General features: G+C 40.9%; 1 protein-coding gene and 2 gene segments (V, D, J or C); all 3 read right to left on the bottom strand.

Annotated features, from left to right (window-relative positions):
- Positions 1-5814: 5814 nt before the first annotated feature.
- LOC103158683 lies at positions 5815-6381 on the bottom strand. The segment is given in 2 exon segments: positions 5815-6254; positions 6336-6381. Coding segments are annotated over 2 exon segments (486 nt in total).
- Positions 6382-6420: 39 nt separating this feature from the next.
- On the bottom strand, positions 6421-14092 carry LOC113838421. The segment is given in 3 exon segments: positions 6421-6479; positions 13516-13941; positions 14047-14092. Coding segments are annotated over 3 exon segments (531 nt in total).
- Positions 14093-14244: 152 nt separating this feature from the next.
- LOC113831736 (immunoglobulin heavy variable 3-48) lies at positions 14245-21470 on the bottom strand. The gene is made up of 3 exons (XM_027434122.2): positions 21401-21470; positions 20990-21300; positions 14245-14256 (listed from the first exon to the last, which is right to left on the bottom strand). The coding sequence occupies exons 1-3, from the start codon at positions 21444-21446 to the stop codon at positions 14245-14247; spliced, it is 369 nt and encodes a 122-aa protein (XP_027289923.2). The 5' UTR covers positions 21447-21470.
- Positions 21471-22018: the final 548 nt, after the last annotated feature.

Here is a 22018-nt window from a genome sequence, read left to right as displayed (position 1 = left end):
TCATAATTGCCAAGGTCTACTGAATTTACATACAGCAAGTGTCATAAGTGCAGAATCCTGTTTAACTAAAGAATATAAATTCATTTGCATACATATAAGGGTATATGTATAAATACATGTATAAAATTATATATCATTCTATTCAATACCAAAAAGAAAATGGATAGCTTAGAGGCTCTGTGATAAAATGTAATAATAATTAAAGAAGAAAAACCAGTCAACCAATCAACCAACTAATGGAACAAACAAGACATTTTCCTAGTGGGTGAACAAAAAGGAATTTTATTAGAACATGACACCAGAGAGGGTCCTCTAGAGAATTATTTCTGTAGAAAGGAAACCATGGGTTATAACATTAAAACACATGATCAAATAGTCCAAAATTTCCTAGCTTCTGTCTTAAGTGACTCCAGTTGTCCATGGAGTGTTTGCTTGTCCTCAGCGCCCCCTGCTGGTCCTGAGCGTTTCTGTAGTGAGATTTTTGTACAGTCTCACATTGGAGTTCCCTCACTGTGTATCTGGCACAGTAATAGGTGGCTGTGTCCTCAGTTTGTAGATTGTTCAGTTTTAAGAAAACCTGGCTCTTGGAGGTGTCTCTGCTGATGGTGGTTCTGGATTTGAGAATGGAGCTATAATATACGCCTCCACCACTCCATGTCCCTCCGATCTACTCCAGACCCTTTCCTGGAGCCTGGCGGAACCAGTGTACTCCATAGCCAGTCAATAAGAACCCGGTGACAGTGCAGGTGAGAGACAGGGTCTCTGAGGACTGCACCAGGCCTGGTCCTGACTCCTCTAACTTCGACTGGGACAGGACACCTGGGGACAAACAACATCACCATCAGTCATACATCCCATAATAACATGCCTGGGTCCCTCTCCTGAAACCCTGGACACTTACAGCTTGGAAAGGTCACCAGGCAGAGGAGCAGCACCAGGACAGCCATGCTCTGCTGGAGGCTCCAGTGAGAAGGAAATGAGGCTGCTCAGCTAGGCCTGGGCTTTCAGCCTGAGCCTGAGGCTGCTTTGCATTGGGGGAGGATCCTGAGAGGATAAAAGGAGACTCAGGGAAAGGATTACAATCCTCCCTTCAGTTGTCTGATGTTTGCCTTCTGATTGTTAGAATAGTAACAAACAAAAACCAGGAACATTTTCCTGGTACTTGTCTGGATTTCTAAATCCATGTAAAAGGAAATTGTATGATTCCCACTTTGCAGGCCTTGAATGCAAAACATTAAGGGAGGCCACATTCATGCTCTGAAAGGATAAGAGGGTACCACACCTCCAGTGCACATCCTTGTAAATTTAAATACAAGATTTTCGATGCAATTTGGATTCAGTCACGTGGTGTACTTCAGCTCTTAGTGGTGGGATATAAGAATAAAGAACTAACAGGGATGGACCTAGAACCTATCCCAAAGGATACGTTAGACTCTGATGACACCCTATGGAAGGCCTCACATCCAGGGGGAGTAGAAAGGATATGTGATAGGTAGGGTTTTAGTTGGGGGAGGGTGGTAGGCGAGGATGAGAGGGAGAAGGGAACTGGGATTGTCATGTAAAACAATCCTGTTTCTAATTCAAATAAAAATATCTGAAAAAAATAAAAAAAAGAAAAAGAAAAAAAAAGAATTCAACAGTCTTATCCATCAGTAATACCTATGAACTACAACAATGACCAGAACCACAAGATATTTTGAAAGGCGCAATAGTAGTGTTTATATCCTGGAGGTAACCAACAACTACCTAATTAGACTTAGGGCTCAATATGAGGAATTCAAACCTGGTACTGTTAACCTAGCCAACTACTTATAGGTGGCAAGGCCATAGAACCAAGAAGAGAACCTTCTACTGACACATCCCTTAACCAGTATCGTTCCTAACTGCATTCCAAGTTCTTATCCTTATACACACAGATTGGTGGATCTCCCTTTCTTCCTCAGAGAAGCTTCTTTCTGCAATAGACAGAAACCATCACAGAAAGCCACAGTGGTTAAATACAGAGAACAACTAACCGAGAGGTGACCAGCTCCAGTGCACATCTACAGGACAAACCCTTCTCCTAAGATCCAGGAAACATCTCAGAAGATGTTGAGGAGCTAAAAGACTAGAACGTCTGTTGTCAGATAGTGTCTCCCCCACAAAAAAGACACAAAGTGGGGCTGGGTAAGAGGGAAAAGTGGGTTTAGAGGAGAGAGGGGAGGGAGGGGTGATTATCAGAAATTAGGTTGTATGAAAATGGTAAGGAACTAAGAAAATATATTTTTTAAATGGTGAAAAAAAGAATAAAGAACCAGTAGAAATCATTTCTCTTATTGTCAGTTGAGTTAATCTTAAATTTATCATTCATCCAGAAGATCAATCTTGTGAGAAAGCAACTCTCAAACATTTAGTAGACTTGAATTTCAATGTTTATATGGGTGGAGACCCAAGGTCATTGAATTGTGGCTTCACCAGCTTCAGGCCAACATACCATGTTTGTGTATCATGATTTCAGAATGTGATATTTTAGCAGATTATCCTGCCCCAAAGACTCGTTCCCACAGGCTCTGAGTTATTCATCCCTTCCCAGAGGAACCAAAGAGACAGATCATAAACATCTCTATATAGTTTTAGGGTGTATTGTCTTATTGATTTATGAACTCTGACTCAAGGCTAACGTCACTGTCAGTTTTCACTATTGGGTAGCTCTGCAGACTACAGGTTTTATGTGTAAGACACAGAGCACAGAATTGTCTTCCAGTAGTTGGAAACATTGGAAAAATATCACCGTGCTTTTCTCCGCAAGCAATGGAAGAAATCAACCAATGCACAGATGTATTGAACTGTCAATGCTAGGGTCCCATGAAATAATTGTGCTCATCTCAGCTGTGAGACACAGGTTTTAGGCTGTGTATGTCCAATGGAAACCATAAGAATATCAGAGCTATGGATTTGGGGATGAAATAATACTACCAGTCCTGAGACTTTTCACTGACAAAATGAGTGGCTAATCAGATTCACCCATGTCTATCAGTGAGACAAATATGGCGAAGAAATCTCAAATGGTAGCCATTGGAGTCTATAAACAGCTTTTTTCAAAGCTTTGATAATCTGATGAGGTGGACACTGTCTCTTCATGAGAAGAACAAGTGACAGGGTGTTCTCACATGGTGGAGAGTGCCCTGATCATACTGATGAGGCCCTGTTGCAGCAGGGAGGCCACTTTTACTCCAATCATCAGATGAGAGCATGATTTGTCCATGCTGGCTTCCTTCCTCTTTTGGGATGAGATCCCTTGGAGCAGGGCCTGTCTTCACTGCACACTGGAGTCAGTGATGGGAAGAGATCCTCAGAAGCAGGGAATGTCTTTACTGCACACTGGAATAGTTGAAAATGTATTGTTCTGAAGAAAAAAATAGATCCATTCCATTTTTGAGGGTTGAGTCAATGGTAGGTTTCCTATGTTGCAGTCCTTGGCTCCACCCACATGCCCATATGGGCAGCCCTAAGTCTGCTTAAATAAGTATGAGGTAGGTAGAGCTCCAGGTTGGAAGATGTGAGGGATGTTGGATAGAATAATATGACATAAATGTCCTTTTATAGTGTCAATATTGAGATACTCAAGAGTAAGAAAAATAGTAAAAGCAGTTTAGTGATGTTTGAAGTAATAAATTCAGAAACCAAATGATTAAGGGAGACTGCTAATTATAAGTGACTGAGTTGGCCACTTTATTTGTCACCATCTTCCCATCTGCCTAAGAACTGGTGGGATCTTTCACTAGCTTTAAAAAAATCCACTTACAGATAATCCTACACATGATTTATAAAATATCCACTCACTTTTGCTAAGCTGTTACTTTACTCTAATGAGACAATATCTCATCAAGAAGAATTAGGGGGAAATGTTACAGGAACACATATCACACTTGTACCAACTTTTCAGGGCTCATGCTGTAAGGACAGTTATTCTGGTGTTGGGTAATACACATGTGTCACCTGGGCATCCTTTTTCTTTATAATTCTCTAGAAGTGATCACAGCATATACTAATGAGAGGATTATTTCAAGGGCCTCTCCATACATTGTTGTTACTTCTGTTCTACTGAGGGGGAAATCTTCACCTTTTCCTATTTGTTCAATAATTTATTTACCTAAATGAAGATATGTGACGTCATTTATTTCATATTGTTAGACTCTCCCAGATAACTTTGTATTTTCTTGGTCAAAAGAGAAATCCTTGGGATTAGATCTGAGAGGCATTTGTTCTGATATGTTTTAGGTCTAAAAAATTGATTAATTTTTTCCCTGCTCATTTCAGGAGCATCCATGTAAGCTGATGCTCACCCTCACCCTGGGTAACATGATAGTGGATCCTGTGTGTTCAGGATCCTGTGGAGTTGTTCATGTCACTGTCATGTGACCTTTTGTCAGAATTCTAAGAGCATAGTCAGTTTGGTCTCCAATTTTCCTCACATACTATTGGTGTCACTGCAAGAGGTTTCAGAGCAGCCTCAGCCTCACATATACAGACTCTCTTTTCCTTTTTACAGTGCCTCAAGTCCATGATCCATTAACCTGGAGCCCACAGCCCACACTGCTCCTCTGAATGAAACTTCTCAGCTCACACAGGAGACACCAGTCATTCTAGTCAGCAGCAACAGAGACTTCCAGAGCAGGAACTCTGGAGCCTTTTTGGGCAGCAAAAGCAATAATTGAAAATCACAGAACTCAGTAGCCTATGGGAAGGACCAAGGGGAGATGGAACCAGGACTGGAGCTGACACCAGCTGGCATGTGCACACTGAGCCTGAGAATCTGTAGATTGGTTGTGCAGGACACAACTTCAGAGGCATCATGACTTGGGAGATTGAATTGCCATCTTATTTCTACAAGGATGAAAGTGTATAAAAATGGAATCTGTAAAAATTATAACCAATTAAGCAGTTTTACTGGTGCCTCTAACTTTAGAACTAATAATGTATGTATATTTCAGTTTCCAATGTGTCTTTGGAAGTCAATAATATTTCATGGACTTGTGGTTTCTCCGTCTCATTCAAAATAAAACAGGATAAACTAGAAATTACTCAGGCGTCCCAAGTTTTCTTATGAAGATCCATTTCAGACTGCCTTTGAAATGTAAGTAAATCAACTTATACACACACACAAACACATTAACACACACACACACACATGAACACACACACAGAAATACATGCACACACAAACACATGCACACACACACACACACACACACACACACACATTAATACATAAACATGCACACACATGAACACTCACATAGACACACACATGGACACACAGATGGACACACACATTTACATGCACACACACATGCACACACTCATGCAAACACACATGCAGAAACACATTAATACACACTCATGCATACACATGCACACACACATGCACATGCTCAAACACACGCTCATGCACACACTCATGCACACACATGCACACACATGCACAAACTCATGCACACACACTCATGCATTCACTCATGCACCAACATGAACACTCACATAGACACACACAGGTGCACACTTATATTCATGTGTATAGATTCACATATATTGAACAAATGAAATTATACACTTGATATAATATATGCAATTATAGTTATATCTCCATCTCTTTGATGATAAGATGCTCATCTGTAGCTTACAGCGTCTGTGGTAAACTCTGTGTTTTTCTCACGTGTAAAGAAATCTTAAGTTTAATAGAATACGACAGAAGAGGGGCCTCTAGAGGATTTCCTTGGCTGGAAGAGGAAACCACAGGGGCTGACATAAAAACACATGCTCATGAAGCATTGTTCAGAGTTCCCTAGCTTCTGAAGCAACCCCATACTGGTCATGGAAGTCTCTTTTGGAACTCAGTGCCCCCTGCTGGTCCTGAGGGTCTCTGCAGGGAGGTTTTTGCGCAGCCTCACACAGGATTTTCTTCACTGTGTCTCTGGTACAATAATACATAGCTGTGTCCTCATGTTGCAGACTGTTCAGTTTTAAGAAAACTTGGCTCTTGGCGGTGTCCCTGGTGATGGTGACTCGGGATTTGAGATTTGAGTTATAATCAGTACCTCCACCATTCCATATTACTCCCATCCACTCCAGACCCTTTCCTGGAGGCTGGCGGACCCAGTGTACATCATAGCTGGTTAATGAGAACCCAGAGACAGTGCAGGTGAGAGACAGAGTCTCCGAAGGCTTCACCAGGTCAGGTCCTGATTCCTTCAGCTGCACCTGAGACAGGACACCTGGGGACAAACAAATCACCATCAGTCATACATCCCATAACAACATGCCTGAGTCCCTCTCCTCAAACTCTGAACACTTACAGCTTGGAAAGGTCACCAGGGAGAGGAGCAGCACCAGGACAGCCATGCTCTGCTGGATGCTCCAGTGAGAAGGAGATGGGGCTGCTCAGCTAGGCCCTGGGCTTTCAGCCTGAGCCTGAGGCTGCTTTGCATTGGGGGAGGATCCTGAGAGGATAAAAGGGGGCAAGCGTCAAGGTTCCCAGTTTCACCTACAGGTGTCTGAGATTTGCTTTATGCTTCTCAGAGAAACTGTGTAATGAAAATTAGGGAACATTTTCTACTTCTTTGTGGATTTTTCAATTCCATGTAAACAGGAAATTAAGTGATGCACACTGTGCAGGACTTGGATTGAAAGCATTAAGTGAGTCCACATTCACACTGTGCAAGCAAAGAGAGTACCACATCGTCAGTGCATATACTTGTAAATTCAAGTAGATTTAGTCACATGATGCACTTTAGTTCTTAGTGGTGGGAAACAAGAAGTCATGACCTGGTTGGAATCTTTTCTCTTTTCTCTTAGTGTTGGTTGAGTGAATGTTATTCTTACCACTCATCTAGACAATTCAGCTTGTGAGGGAGCAACTCACAAACACTTAGTGCACTTGATTTTAAATGTTTATCTGAGGAGTCACACTAGGGAATTAGATTGCAGGTTTACCCTCTCTGGCCACCATACCACATTTGTGGGTCATGATTTCAGAAAGTTATATTTTAGGTGAGTAAACTTCTCCAAAGCCTAATCTCACAGTCTTTACATTAGTTAACTTTCCAGAGGGACCTCAGAAACAGGTAAGAAATCTCTCTCTCTTCATATTTAAGATATATCATGGACTATGGTGATTTATTTACTCTGACCTTATATGAGGTCAGAGTAAATAAATCAGAAATAATCTGTTTCCACTGCTGGGCAGCTCTGCAGACTATAGTTTTATGTGTGAGACACAGAGCACAGAATTGTCTTCCTGCTATTGGAAACAATGGGAAAAAATCATAGCTATGTCCTCAGGAAACAATGGAGCACACCAGAACCAACCAATGCACAAATGTGTTTAACTGTCCATGTTAGGGTTCCATGAAATAATTGTGCTGATCTCAGCTGTGTGACATGACTATTAGGTTGTGAATGTCAAAGGGAATCTATAATAATATCAGAGCTATGGATTTGGGGTTAAAGTAATCCAAAAAAGTCATGAGACTTTTCAATGACTGAATGAATGGATAATCAGATTTACCCATGTCTATCAGTGAGACAAACATAGAGAAGAAATCTCAAATGGTAGCCATTAGAGTCTATAATATAGATTCTAAAGGCCTTTTTCAAAGCTTTGATAATCTGCAGAAGTAGAAACATATCTCTGTATAAGAAGAACTAGGGACAGGGTGTTCTCACACTGTGGATAGCACCCTGATCATCCTGAGGAGCCCCCATGCCAGCAAAAGAGATGAAGAAGGACATTCAATACTCATCACATGAAAAGTCCATCAAGATGAAATCTCAATCCTGAACATCTAGGTCCCAAATACAAATGCACCCACATTTGTGAAAAATCATTACTAAAGCTCAAACCACACATGAAACCCCACACACTTATAGTAGAAGACTTCAACAAGCTGTTTCCACCACTACATGGGACCACCAGACAAAGAGTGAACAAAGAAAAGAATGTAACAGAAGTTATGATCCAATTGGGATTAAAAGATACCTACAAACATTCTATCCAAACACAAAAGAATATAACTTCTCAGCGCCACATGGAACCTTCTCTAAAATTGACCACATATATGGCAAAAAAGCAAACCTCCACAGATACAAAAAATTGAAATAATGCTCTGTATCTTATCAGATCACCATGCTTTAACGTTAGAATTCAACAATAATACAAATTGCACAAAACGTACAAACTCATGGAAATTGAAAAACACCCAATTGCACCATTCCTGGGTTGAGGAAGAAACAAAAAACGAAATTAAATACTTCCTAGTATTTAATGAGAATGTGGACACAACATACCCAAACTTATGGGGCATTCTGAAAGCTGTGCTAAGAGGAAAGGTCATAGCACTAAGTGCTCACATGAAGAATCTGGAGAATAGTCACACTAGAGAATTGACATTACAACTGAAAGCTTTAGAGCAAAAAGAAGTAAACTCACCATGGCTGTGTAGACACCAGGAAATAATGAAACTGAGGGCTGAAATCAGTAAAGTAGGAACTAGGAAAAAATTACAAAGAATAAATGAAACAAAGAGTTGGTTCATTGAGAATGTCAACAAGGTAGCCAAACTCTATTCAATCTAACCAAAGGGTAGAAAGAGAGAAAGAGAGAGAAAGAGAGAGAGAGAGAGAGAGAGAGAGAGAGAGCACGCTAATTAACAAAATCAGAAAGGAAAAGGGGATATAACAACAAGACACTAAAGGAATCCAGAGAATCAACAGGTATTCCACAAAATTAAAAAATCCAAAGGAAATGGACAATTTTTTGGATAGATATCACTTACCAAAATTAAACCAAGAACAGATAAATAGTTTAAATCAATCTATAACCCATAATGAAATAGAATCAGTCATCAAAAGCCTCCCAACAAAAAAAAAGGTCAAGGGCCTGATGGCTTCACTGCAGAATTCTACCAGAAATCAACCAAGAACTAATATCAGTACTCCTCAAATTTTCCACACAATAGAAGCAGAAGGGACATTGACAAAGTCTTCTTACGAGGCTACAATTACCTTGGTACCCAAGGCACACAAAGAAAGATACAACTAGAAAAGAGAACTATAGACGAATATCCCTCATGAACATCAATGCAAAAACACTCAACAAAATATTGGAGAATCGAATCAAAGACCACATCAGAAAAATCATCCACCATGATCCAGTAGACGTCATACCAGGGATGCAAGGATGGTTCAACATACAAAAATCCATCAATGTAATCCACCATTTAAACAAACCGCAAAAGAAAAACCACATGATCATCTCACTAGATGCTGAAAAAGCCTTTGACAAAATGCAACATACCTTCATGATAAAGATCTTGGAGAGAACAGGAATAACAGGAACATATCTAAACATGATAAAAGCAATATACACCAAACCAACAGCCAACATCTAACTAAATGGAGAGAAAATCAAAGCGTTTCCTCTAAAATCAGGAACAAGACAAGGCTGTCCACTCTCTCCATATCTCTTCAATATTGTACTTGAAGTTCTATGTAGAGCAATAAGACAAGAAAAGGGGATCAAAGGGATACAAATTGGAAAAGGAGAAATCAAACTTACAATATTTGCAGATGATATGATAGTCTCTATAAGTGACCCGAAAAATTCTACCAGGGATTTCCTACAGTTTATAAACACGTTCAGCAAAGTAGCACGATATAAAATAATTCAAAAACCTGTAGCCTTACTATATACAGATGATAAATGCGATGAGAAAAAAATCAGAGAAACATCACCCTTTACAATATCCACAAGGAACATAAAGTGGTAATGCTAACCAAAAAAGTGAAAGACCTATACAGTAAGAACTTTAAGTCTTTAAAGAAAGAAATTAAATAAGATACCAGAACATGGAAAGATTTCCCATGCTCATGGATCGGTCCAATCAGCATACTAAAAATGGCAATCTTGCCAAAAGTAATCTACAGTGTCAATGCAATCCCCATCAAAATCCCAGCACAATTCTTCACAGACCTTGAAAGAACAATACTCAACTTTATATAGAAAAATAAAAAATCTATATAGCCGAAACAACTCTGGACAATTAAGGTACTTCTGGAGACATCACCATCTCTGACTCAAGCTCTCTTATAGAGCCTTAGTTCTGAAAACAGCTTGGTATTGGCACAAAAATAGACAGAACTGAATTGAAAACCCTGATATTAACCCACACATGTATGAAAACCTGATTTTTGACAAAGAAGCTAAATCTATACTATGGAAAAAAAAATCTTCAACAAATGGTGCTGGTACAACTGGATTCAGACATTCAGACAACTACAGATAGATCCGTATCTGTCACCATGCACCAAACTAATGTCCAAATGGATCAAAGATCTCAACATATATCCAGCAACACTGAATCTTCTAGAAGAGAAAGTGGGAGATACCCTTGAACTAATTGGTACAGGAGACTGCTTCCTGAAAATTACACCAGTAGCACGGACATTGAGCTCTACAATTGATAAATGGGACCTCCTGAAACTAGGAAGTTTCTGTAAGGCAAAAGACATAGTCAGTAAGACAAAAAGACAGCCCACAGTCTGGGAAAAGATCTTCACCAACCCCACTTCTGACAGAGGGCTGATTTCCAAAATATACAAAGAACTCAAGAAGCTTGCCACAAAAACACCAAACAATGAAATTAAAAATTGTGGGGCAGAACTAAATAGAGAATTCTCAACAGAGGAATATGAAATGGCTGAAAGACACTTAAGAAAGTGCTCAAAATCCTTGGCCATCAGAGAAATGCAACTCAAAACAATGCTGAGATACCATCTTACACCAGCCAGAATGGCTAAAATCAAAAACACCAATGACAATCTATGCTGGAGAGGATGTGGAGAAAAAGGAACACTGCTCTATTGCTGGTGAAAGTGCAATCTTGTTAGACCACTTTGCAAATTATTGTGGCGGTTGCTCAGAAAAATGGGATTCGGTCTACCTCAAGATGCAGCAATTCCTCTCTTGGGCATATACCCTAATAATGCAGTTCATACACCACGGATTTATGTTCAAGCATGTTCATAGCAGCATTGTTAGTATTAGCCAGAACCGGGAAGCAACCTAGATGCTAAATACCCCTCAACTGAAGAATGGATAGAGAAAATATGGTACATGAATACAATGGAGTACTACTCAGCAGAAAAAAGCCTCAGGACTCTATGCTGCCTCTGGTATTGGACCAGCATTTTCCCCTGGTATAAGAAGGGACTTTGAGAGCCCATCCCACGTGAGGAGATGCTCTCTTGGCCTGGACACAAGGGGGTGTGCCTAGGCCCCACCCTGGATGATGTGGTTGAATTTCGGGAGCCCCTATCAAGGAACCTACCTCCATGGGTAGTGGAGGGGTTGGGGTGGGGGCAGGAAAGAGTTTGGGGAGAACATAAAAGAAGCTGAGGGAGAGGTAGAAGGGTTCGACATGTGAGGCAAGATTGTTCCTAAGTTGAAATAATAAAACAAAACAAAAAATCAGCAGCTTGGGATTCCAACATAGACAGCATACCAAGACATCTTGAAGTGTCTTCCAACCATCAGCATCAGATTAGGAGTACTGAAATATCCAGTCTAATGAAACGAGCAACTGCTATATCCTTAGCATCTCTGTATGAGGCCTGAGACAATATCATGTAAGCCAATTTAATAATGCCCTTTTTAACACATTTTTCATGCCACTGATTCTGTTCCCCTAGAAAGGTATGACTAATATAGTCATCCTCACACGGGGTATTTCTAGAAATCTAGGAAAAATTTTCTATAAATGTATTATTTAAACTATTCAGCTTGATGTTGAACAACTTTTCACATTCTCATTTGTCATTTGTTGCCTTCATTCAGGAATGATTCAGTCAGGTCTTTGACTATTTTTTAGGTAGGTACTGTGACTTGGTAGTATTGTGTAAATCCCTGACTTGGGGACTGCACTCTGCTATGGGTTGGATATGAAATCTTATCTTAGCACTCAGAGTTTCATAAGCATTATCACTTGGTTCCAAGTTTGAGGAACAGATTTGGAATGACATTGAAGTTTTCAGACATGGCTTACCTAGCAGGTGTAGGGCCTCAGGACTATACATGGGGGCTTCAGGTTGTCATCCAGACTTCTCTCTATGACCTGGTCTGTGCCTTAGAGCAAGGAAAAACCATAGCTCAAATGAATGACTCCTCTCTTTTGTGGCTAGAGTGAGAGTTTGTGGAACGTCTGGGACGTGGAGACTTGGTAGAAGAAATGCATCCCTAGAGGCATCTTTAAGAGTTTATAGCCTTATTGCACTTCCGGGTCCTCTCAATGCCTCCTGTATGTGGTTACAATGTTAGCTCTCAGCTTCCTCCTCAAGCTCCTTGACCGCCTCCTTCCCCACCATTACAGACTTTTCCCTTGAAGCCCTAAGCTAAAATTAACCTTTGGTTCCTTAAATAGTTTTGGCTAAGGTACCTTATTCCAGCAAAGAAAAGCAAATAACAGACTTCATGAGTAAATTCTTTCAGGTATTTTATCATGGTCCAAAGAATAACTAATAAAATTCTCCGTGGGGTGTGTGGTCTCTGCACACTTCCCTCCTCTTAGGTTTTCTCCACACTTTGTTGATTTCCCTGTTTTAGAAGCATTTCAGTTTTCAGGAAGTGCATTTGCAAACTTTTGCTTTTGTACTCTGAGCTTCGAGTGCAACATCTAAAACAGTGACGTGTCCTTCTCTAACAGGAAGATTACTGAATCTCTGCCCTGAGTCTAGGGTTCTACAATCTCAAGAGTACTTTGTTTCTTCAGGATCTGATCCTGGACTGCATAGAGAATCATCTGCCCTTTGTGATTCCATGTCTGTTGTTCAATTCAGAGACTTACTTCATGATAAACATAAATAATGGTGCTGTAAAAATATATCTGTGGTTCAAGTTCTAACCGCAGAAGAATAAGGACCTGTGTTGAGTCCTCTGTAAGTCCACCTCTGAGATATATATCAGTGTGATCAGTGTCACTTACTGGGCAACCCGTCTAGGCAGGTTTTGAGATGCAGAGCCAGTGATAAAACTTATCTCCAAACACATGGAGCTGAGTGATAGAGGAAGTCACCTCATACCAACATGTACACAGACACACACACACACACACACACACACACACACACACACACACACAGACACACACACACACACACACACACACACAGACACACACACACGGATTTATATATATCTGTGAGTGGGACAGAGGGAAGGAGAGAGAGAGGCAGGCAGGGAGGGAGGCAGGCAGCCAGGGAGTGAGGAAAGGAGGGAGGGAGAGAGAGAGAGAGAGAGAGAGAGAGAGAGAGACAGCAACAGAGGGAAATGTTATAATAGACACACACATCCACAGATAACTGAAATTTGAGTAAATAAACCTGTGGACCCTTCAAGGATTAGTGGACACCACGCCTGTAGAAAGAATCCCCGATGTGACATGGAGCAGCCACCCAGACACAGAGGAGTCCAGTCCTTTATACCTTTCACTAGAGGCTCTTCTGTGACCCAGAGAAACCTGTGCTCTGCGCGCCCCCTGCTGGTCCTGAGCACCCTGCAGGGAGGTTTGTGTCTGAGCTCACAGCAGCTTTCACTCACTGTGTCTCTTGCACAGTAATATGTGGCAGTGTCCTCAGACTTCACACTGTTCATTTGTAGGAACAGTATGTTCTTGGCATTGTCTCTGGAGATGGTGAATCGGCCCTTCACAGCGTCGGCATAATAGATATAACTACTAGCACTACTAATGTATGCGACCCACTCCAGCCCCTTCCCTGGAGCCTGGCGGACCCAGTTCATCTCAAAGCTACTGAAGGTGAATCCAGAGGCCTCACAGGAGAGTTTCAGGGACTTTCCAGGCTGTACTAAGCCTCCCCCAGACTCCACCAGCTGCACCTCACACTGGACACCTGCAAACACAGAGAATTCAAGTCAGAAAACTGTCACAGAAGCTAATTATTTTTTTCTTTCTCTCTTGTGAACAAAACACACAGCAGTTTGTCTCCATAAGTTACCTTTTAGAATAAGGACAAAGAAAACCAATTTGAGTCCTGAGTTCATGGCAAGTGGCCTGTGTTCAGTGCTGATCACAGAATGGGAGGACCTGGGAATCCCGGGCTGGGCTCCTGTGTCAGAGCTGCAGGGTCAGGGCAGGGCTGGTTTTCATGGGCACAGAGAAGCCTCATTTGCATGTCTTCCTGGTATAGCAGGCTCTAAAGACGGACCTGGGAAGATCAGATAAGATATAAGAAATCAGTTGCACTTATGAAAGATACAGAAATTGATAGAGTAACGTTTCTCTGTGGACACATTTTCCATGTGAAGAATTCACCACACTTAGTTTAGTTTCTTTTTCAGCAAACACACAGCACACACTGTGTTTCCACACTGTCATGTCTCCTAATTATTAGTGAGAATTTAAAAAGCTCCAACCAGAGTTGTGTTTTTAGATATGTGCTCAGTCTCTCCCTCTGTCTGTGTTGGACACGGCTTCTCCCTGAGGTGGAGAGTGGACAGGTTCATTGCTGCCTCTAACAGAACTCCTTCCCTTCGACAGGAACACTTGAGACTTTCTGGATTTTACTCTTTTCTGACAGAATGCTCTCCTAAGGCCTCAGGACGTCTACACATGGAGAATTCCTGTTTACTGCTTCTCTTCCTCTCAGTGGTTGCTATGAAGACATTTTCATATTTTCTATACTCACTTTTTCATCTCTTGAAGTTTTCCTCATGATCACTTTTTAATCCCCACTCTCCTTTCCGTTTTCTACCTCACACTAGGTAATGCATTACTGTCTTTATGTTGTCTTAGGCCAATTTTTATTTCTCCATATTCATATTGTCAACCTAATGGGGACATCTCATAATTGTTATAACAACACAAAAATTATGGCATTTATATGACATTATTTTTAGTTTCCCCAGTTCTCACACTTCCTACCTACCCATCCTGTTTCTCTCACACACCCAACTTTTCCTTTCAAAACTCCAGTATTTCCCTGTACCCTGCTCCTCTTCTCCTTCACTTAAGATGTCTTTTCCTGCCTTTTCCTTTCTAGTTCCAAAGTCTATATAACAGAAATCAGAAAACCCAACAGACACAGTCTCAAATTCATTCTGGATTCTCTACATGGCAGGAATGCACCTTCCCAGTCTTCAGTATATTGTGTGAGACCACAGAGGAGAAGAATTTGCTCTGTGCCATGGAAAGAAACTCCACTGGGGAAGTGAGTGCAGAGATGGAGCCAACCAGTTCAGGCAGCTCTCAGAGAATGTCTGTTTGCTGCTTGGTGGGGAGACCCCACATCTGTGTCCTTTTATGTGTGTGCATGATCTTTGTTCTCAGAGTGGCAGAGGTAGAGACTGGTCTGAGCATTAGTGATCCAGCCATCTCATTCAAGCAATGATGGCCTCCTATACTGTGAGGGCAGGGTCCCCCATGCCTGGTGCTGTGAGTTTTATGTGAACACTTTTCAGTCGTTATTCTCAGTATGTCTCATATTGGGGTTATCTGATATTTTCATTGTGGTAACAAAAATCTGGGAAGAATTATTACAAATATGAATGTACATTCCTCTTACTATATTGAAGAACTTGGCATGAGTCTATTTAGCAAGTACTTTTGTCTTTGGTTACTCTAGAATTTGTTTGTATTAATATTCTATATTTCCTTGTTCCTTGAGTTTCTCTATTCCATGAGTTCCCTAAAGAAATTCACTAAGAATAAGCAATTTTCTAAGGTAAAGGATTCCTACTAAAGGCAATCATTTTTATAATTTTCTTCTATTTGATAGGAGGATTTTTATTCTTAAGTGTTTGATCAGTCATTAGCTTACTTATGTCCTGGATACATGTATACTCAATTAGTGGGCTATATTATCATGAACAAACACGCACAAAGCATCTTATCAACAGAAAGAAGAGATATTCATAGGTAGATGAACTGAATCTCTTACTTCCTATCTTTTTACAGGGACACCCTGCTTGATCTGGACTATCTATGTATACTAAACTGATATAGAATTATGAGATATTTTCTTGCCATTGTCTTCCTAGTAACAAGTTTAAGGGTGTTCACCACCAACCACCTCATGGAGCATTTCAAAAATTAAATAATTAATTGGAAAATGTTTTATTTCACACAAAATATTCTGATCCTTATTTCCCTTCCTTCATCTTTTCCTAGAACCTTCCTGTCAACCAATGTGATCAATTCTATAACTTGCTGAGTTTTAAAGATATTTAGAAGACTGGCTTCATGATATTCACTTTCATATTGGCAATAATTGGTTTAAAAATCAATAATTAAAACTGCGTTTTTCTCTTTTAAAATCATTTGTTTTTATACCTACCTAGTACATGAATTCTTGTGTAATATGGCTGTTTGTCTGACCTTCAAGGAGCCTCTCTCTTTTATCACCTACATCCAGCAACTCCAAAGCCAGCCCTAGTTCTACAGTCATGCCAGCCCAAAGTAATTGAGCCTAAGTTTCCCTCATGTTCACTGATATGACTCTTGGTGCAACACAGTCTTAGAGGACACTCAGGACTTCAGAGTCATCTTTGGAAATAGAGGTGCATATACCTTCACATGGAGTTATGTGGGTGTGCTAAGAGTCCTCATAAAGCTACAATACCTCAATCTCAGCAAATAAGCTCCATGGAGCATTCTGAATATATATTTTAAAAGAGTAATTGATCAAATATATTCATCACTGTTTTTGTTCCCATTTTTAATACAATCTGTAGAGTGTAAAAGTGTATAGTCTAGGTAGGGTTATGAATGCTTCCTTTATATGTTATATCTTCGTTGTAAACTCTTAGAAAACACAATATTTTATATACAATGACATGTAATGTATGTGCTTGTATCAAAAGCCAACATAATTCATGTAGGAATGTCTCTGACTAAAGTAAACTTTAGTATTAATATGAGTATAAAATGTATTGTTTTATAGGTTACAATACTTTTATTAATTTGCAAAGTGTGTACTGATAGAATTCAGGAAGGAGGAGATGGCTTTGTGGAATGGGGCCTGCATTCCAGTATGAGTGTCTCAGTTTGATATACAACACTCAGATTAGACGCTGGACAGGATGGTGTGTTCTATGGTCCCTGCACTGGGAGATATCTATTTGTCTGGTTATATAGATGTTGGTTTTTTGAAAACTTATCTACCTATGTGTGTTGGTCAAGAAGAAGGAGCCCAATCAGAGGATGTGGGGCAAGAACATGTCTGTTTATGAGGACATCACCTCTCAACTTTGTGTTCCCTGGGGTATCTGAGAATCCTGCTGATCTCATGAATGCACTTTAACAGTGAATGACATGTTAATAATCTTTAACAGGGAATAGCAGTATCACAAAACAGTATTTATTAGTCAAAATATGAGGAATATGGCTATGAAATATTAACATTTGAATCCAGACCTCATCTGTATTACCTAAGAACTCATAAACTGAATACCTACCAGAGCTGGAAGGGGAAAACTACAGAAATGCTTTATTTTAATTACGAGTATGTATTTCTGTGTGGGCAGTTTAGTTTTAATGGTTACAAACGCAATGCATCTGTCCTTATAGGTGGTTATAGGCTGCTAATTCCATGTATCAGGAAATGCACATAAATCCCCAGTTGCTTCTCTAGTACTGGATGGGTAATCATGAGATGATAAAAGGAGGCACAGGGCAAGTTTTATAATTATCCTTTCAGGTGTCTGACATTTGTCTATTGCATATTAGTGGAAATGAAAATGTATACTCAGAAAGTTTTTGCTTGTTCTATCTGAGTTTCTCATCTGTGATATAGAAGAAATATTATCAGTCACATACTGCAAGTCTGTCAAGCCAAAATGGGAATCTTTACAGTGAGTCCATGCTCATGCCATGGGGCTGGAACACGGTGTCATATCCTAAATGCGTTTGCACATATCTGAAAAATCAAGAAGTGAATTCAGGACCGGATTTGGGGCTCTTAGTGATCAGAAATGATAATTAACAAACTGAGTATGGATCTCAAGAACTTTGTGGTAGGGAGGTTAAATCAAAGTAAACACAGAAAGAGACGGAAGAGGTTATGGAGCAGCATAGGAAATCTGCACCCTCAGCTGCTGACATCCCTCTGAGTTTGGACAGCATGTCATTCTCACGTATAGTGTGAAGTAGAGTCACAAATTTTTCTGGAATCTCCCTGTTTTGTTCAACACCACACACCTGAATGATAAGGCAAAAATAAGAGCAGACTGTGCTTATGAGCAACACAGTGTCTGCCTCACACTGAAATGTGGAAGGCAGGGTCAGCTGAGCTGTGTCCTCAGCCTCTGGTGTTTGAGAGTCACTGGGATCTTAGGCAGCATGGGGAGCTGGAATGTCTGCAGAGACTTGTTCAAGGGAAGGGAGAGTCTTACCCTTAAGTCAAACCCTCAATCCCAGTCTCCCTGGGCACTTGAGCCCTCAGAAGCTCCCTTGGTCAGACAATGCTCTGATAACCTTTGATATGTAAACTATTTATAATTTTTAGAGCATTTGCATTTCTCAAGCTACCTGAAGCCAAACTTACATAGTCATACAGCAACTGAGATAATTCTACACAAAGACACCAATACAAGGACAGACAGGTATATGTATATTAACATCCAACGCTATATGAAAATATTGTGTTTTCATCTATGTCCTGCATTCTGCTTACAAACAAACCCCAAGCTCATATGAAATATACTTTGATTACATGGATGCATCCCACTTCCCTGTCTCTGCTTCCTCTTTCTCTCCTTTGACCCTCTGTCCCCTCCTACCCTCATGTCTCATTTTTTCTCCCTTCCATACTTCTCTTTTATAGTGGTATATAATGTATGATTTATTAAAGCTTCCCTGATGATTAAGAAAAGCTAAAGCAGCTACACGCCTTAGAAACCAAACACACACTTTTAGTCCCAGAGGCCATATGCTCGCAGGTGATGGTACACACCTTGAATCCTAGGAGTCAGATTTAAGAGATAGAATGATCTCCTTTATTTTAAGGCCACACAGATTTACACAAAAGTGAATCAGTTTATAATAGAATTAAAGCTCACACCTTAATCCCAACATTATGGGAGTTTATAAGACAGAATCAGTGTCTCAATAAGAGGCATTTATTTTTCCAGCCATGCTCAGCAGAGGTTAGTCTGAGGCTTGGTGAAAGCTCATGGAGACAGGATCAACCCATTCAGCCTGAGGTAGAGGTAAGAAGCTATTGGGTAGCTGCTTTGCTTTAGTGACCCTCAGCTTGAAGTTTAAACTTCAATATCAGTCTCTGTCTTTTATTAATTCGAGTTTCACCCTGCTTTCCTGCACCCACTCTGCTTCCTTAGTCTACTCACCCCATGTGAGATTGTTGGGTCCCATCACCTAGTGTGAGTCATTTTCTGAGACCCACACAGTGCTTGCTGATGTCTTGCTAGCAAACACCCATTTTTACACAGCACAGCCAACTCCTTCTCCATCCCCTCAACCCTTGGTTTGATTCCCTCTTTGGGTACATGGCACTCATATCACTGGTTACAGGCACCTTATCCTTTTGCGTTTAATATCCATTTCTTTGGTGACTAGAGATGTTGGCTTCATGCAGTCTCTTCTGTCCACATCATTCGTCAAGATGAAGCAGCCCGGTTGGAGGATGGAGGCCGGGAGATGTCAGCATCATGAGGACGTCACCTCTCTACTCAGTGTTCCCTGAGCTTCCTGTTGTCCTGATGACTCCAAACTTAGACAGGTGACAGAAGTGAGTTTTACATGAGAAAAAATGGAATTGAACTCTTTGATGAGAGAAACACTGCCCTGACCTTCAACTTGAAGTAGTCATGTTTCAAACACAGTGTTTGTTAATTTAAATGAGATACTTATGTCTGAAATAATACCATTTGAATCAAGGTCTCATATATACTACAGAAGAACTTGACCATTGGAATATATTGCAGCATTGGATGAGAACTTTATAAAATACACTGTTTATGCTATGTGTCTATGTTTCTGTGTGGGTAGTGTAGTGATCACAGAGACAATGAGATGCCACATGGTTCCCTAGACTGTCACTGGTTCTGAGCTGCCCTGAGTCTAGGGCTAATAATCTTGTTGTTCTTTTGTTTCTTCAAGATCTGGTGCTGCTCACCACATGTAATCATGTCTTCCTTGTGTGACAGTCTGCACTTTGTGCAGGTCAGATCTCCTTACAAATTTAAAAAGCAACTGTAACGGGGCTGTGGAAACAGATTCTGCAGTTCAAGCTCTTGCCACACAGGACTGCTTGAGTGGGTTCTGAACTCAAAACTTAGATCTTCATAGCTGCAAAACAGCCCGGTTTGGCAGTCAACAAGTTATGGCATCTAAGTGATACAGGGACAGCACAATCACTAGTACTCACTGGCCACCAGTGTAGCCAGTTGTCAATTCCAGGCAGTTATAGAACTTGTCTCAAGAAATATGTTGCAGTTTGTTACAGAGCATCATATGTTAACACACACACACACACACACACACACACACACACACACACACACCTAACACGTATATACAAGAGAGAAAGAGGGGGGAGGGAGAGAGAAGGCCAAAAAAACAAAGGGGCCTGTAGGGGTGGACAGGAAAATCGAGCAGAGAGAAGAAGAGAGAAGAAAAAGGTGTAGATGCAGAGTGGAGAAGGGAAAAACTATGATAAATAAGTAATAAAATTACATACAATGGTAAATGGATGTTTGGATAAATATTAGGACGCTTCAAGCATTACTACACACCACACCTGTAGAGAGAATCCCTGTGTGAGATATGGAGAGGCAGTCAAGGCACAGAGGTGTCCATCCGTATTTGCCTCTCTGAACAGGCTCTTCAGGAACCCAGAGCTTTGTTGGTTCTCGGCGCCCCCTGCTGGTACCACATTTCCTACAGGGAGCTTTTTGTCTGAGCTCACAGAAGCCTTCACTCACTGTGCGTCTTGCACAGTAATAGGAGGCTGTGTCCTCAGACTTGAGATTGTTCATTTGCAGGTACAGGGCGTTCTTGGCATTGTCTCTGGAGATGGTGAATCGGTCCTTCACAGCGTCGGCATAGTTGATGGTACCACTGTTTTCATTAATATGTGCGACCCACTCCAGCCCCTTCCCTGGAGCCTGGCGAACCCAGTTCATCCAGTAGCTACTGAAGGTGAATCCAGAGGCTGCACAGGAGAGTTTCAGGGACTTTCCAGTCTGCACTAAGCCTCCTCCAGACTCCACCAGCTGTGCCTCACACTGGACACCTGCAAACACATACAATTCTGATCAGAAAACTGACACAGAAACTAATTTTTCTCTTCTTAATGTCTACACAACACATAGTATCTCCTATCCACTAATTACCCTTTAAAGTAAAGACAAGGAAAAGCCAAATAAGCCCCAAGTCCATGGTGTGTGGCCTGTGTTCAGTGCTGATCACAGAACGGGAGGACCTGGGAATCCAGGGCTGGGCTCCTCTGCCAGAGCTGCAGGGTCAGAACTGGGCTGGTTTTCATGGGCAGAGAGAAGCCACATTTGCATGTCTTCCTGCTAGAGCAGGCTCTGGAGATGGACCTGGGAACAGGGCACTGCTCAGAGCAGTTATAAGATACCTTTCACAGTAGTGACAGATACAGAAAACAACAGAGTAAATTATCTCTGTGAACATCATTTCAATATTAAGGATTCACCACACTTTATAGACTTCCTTTTCCTTTTTATATTTTATCTAACAATTTTTAATTGGTTTTTATTTAAATTAAAATCAACCATATTTTATAAACCAATCCCAGTTTCCTCTCCCACCTTCCCTTCCATTTCCCCATCAGCCCCTCCATCCCACCCCCTCCATCCACTCTCGAGCGAGGGTGAAGCCTCCCATGGGGGATCATCAACGTCTGTCACATCATTGGAGGCAGGACCTAGGCCCTCCCCCATGTATCTAGGCCGAGATTATTCCTCTATATGGAATGGACTTCCAAA

Source organism: Cricetulus griseus, chromosome 5 (assembly GCF_003668045.3).
Source record: "Cricetulus griseus strain 17A/GY chromosome 5, alternate assembly CriGri-PICRH-1.0, whole genome shotgun sequence".
Taxonomy (NCBI): Eukaryota; Metazoa; Chordata; class Mammalia; order Rodentia; family Cricetidae; genus Cricetulus; species Cricetulus griseus.
Note: the sequence above shows the minus strand (reverse complement) of the source record. Positions and strands in the feature narration are given on the sequence as shown.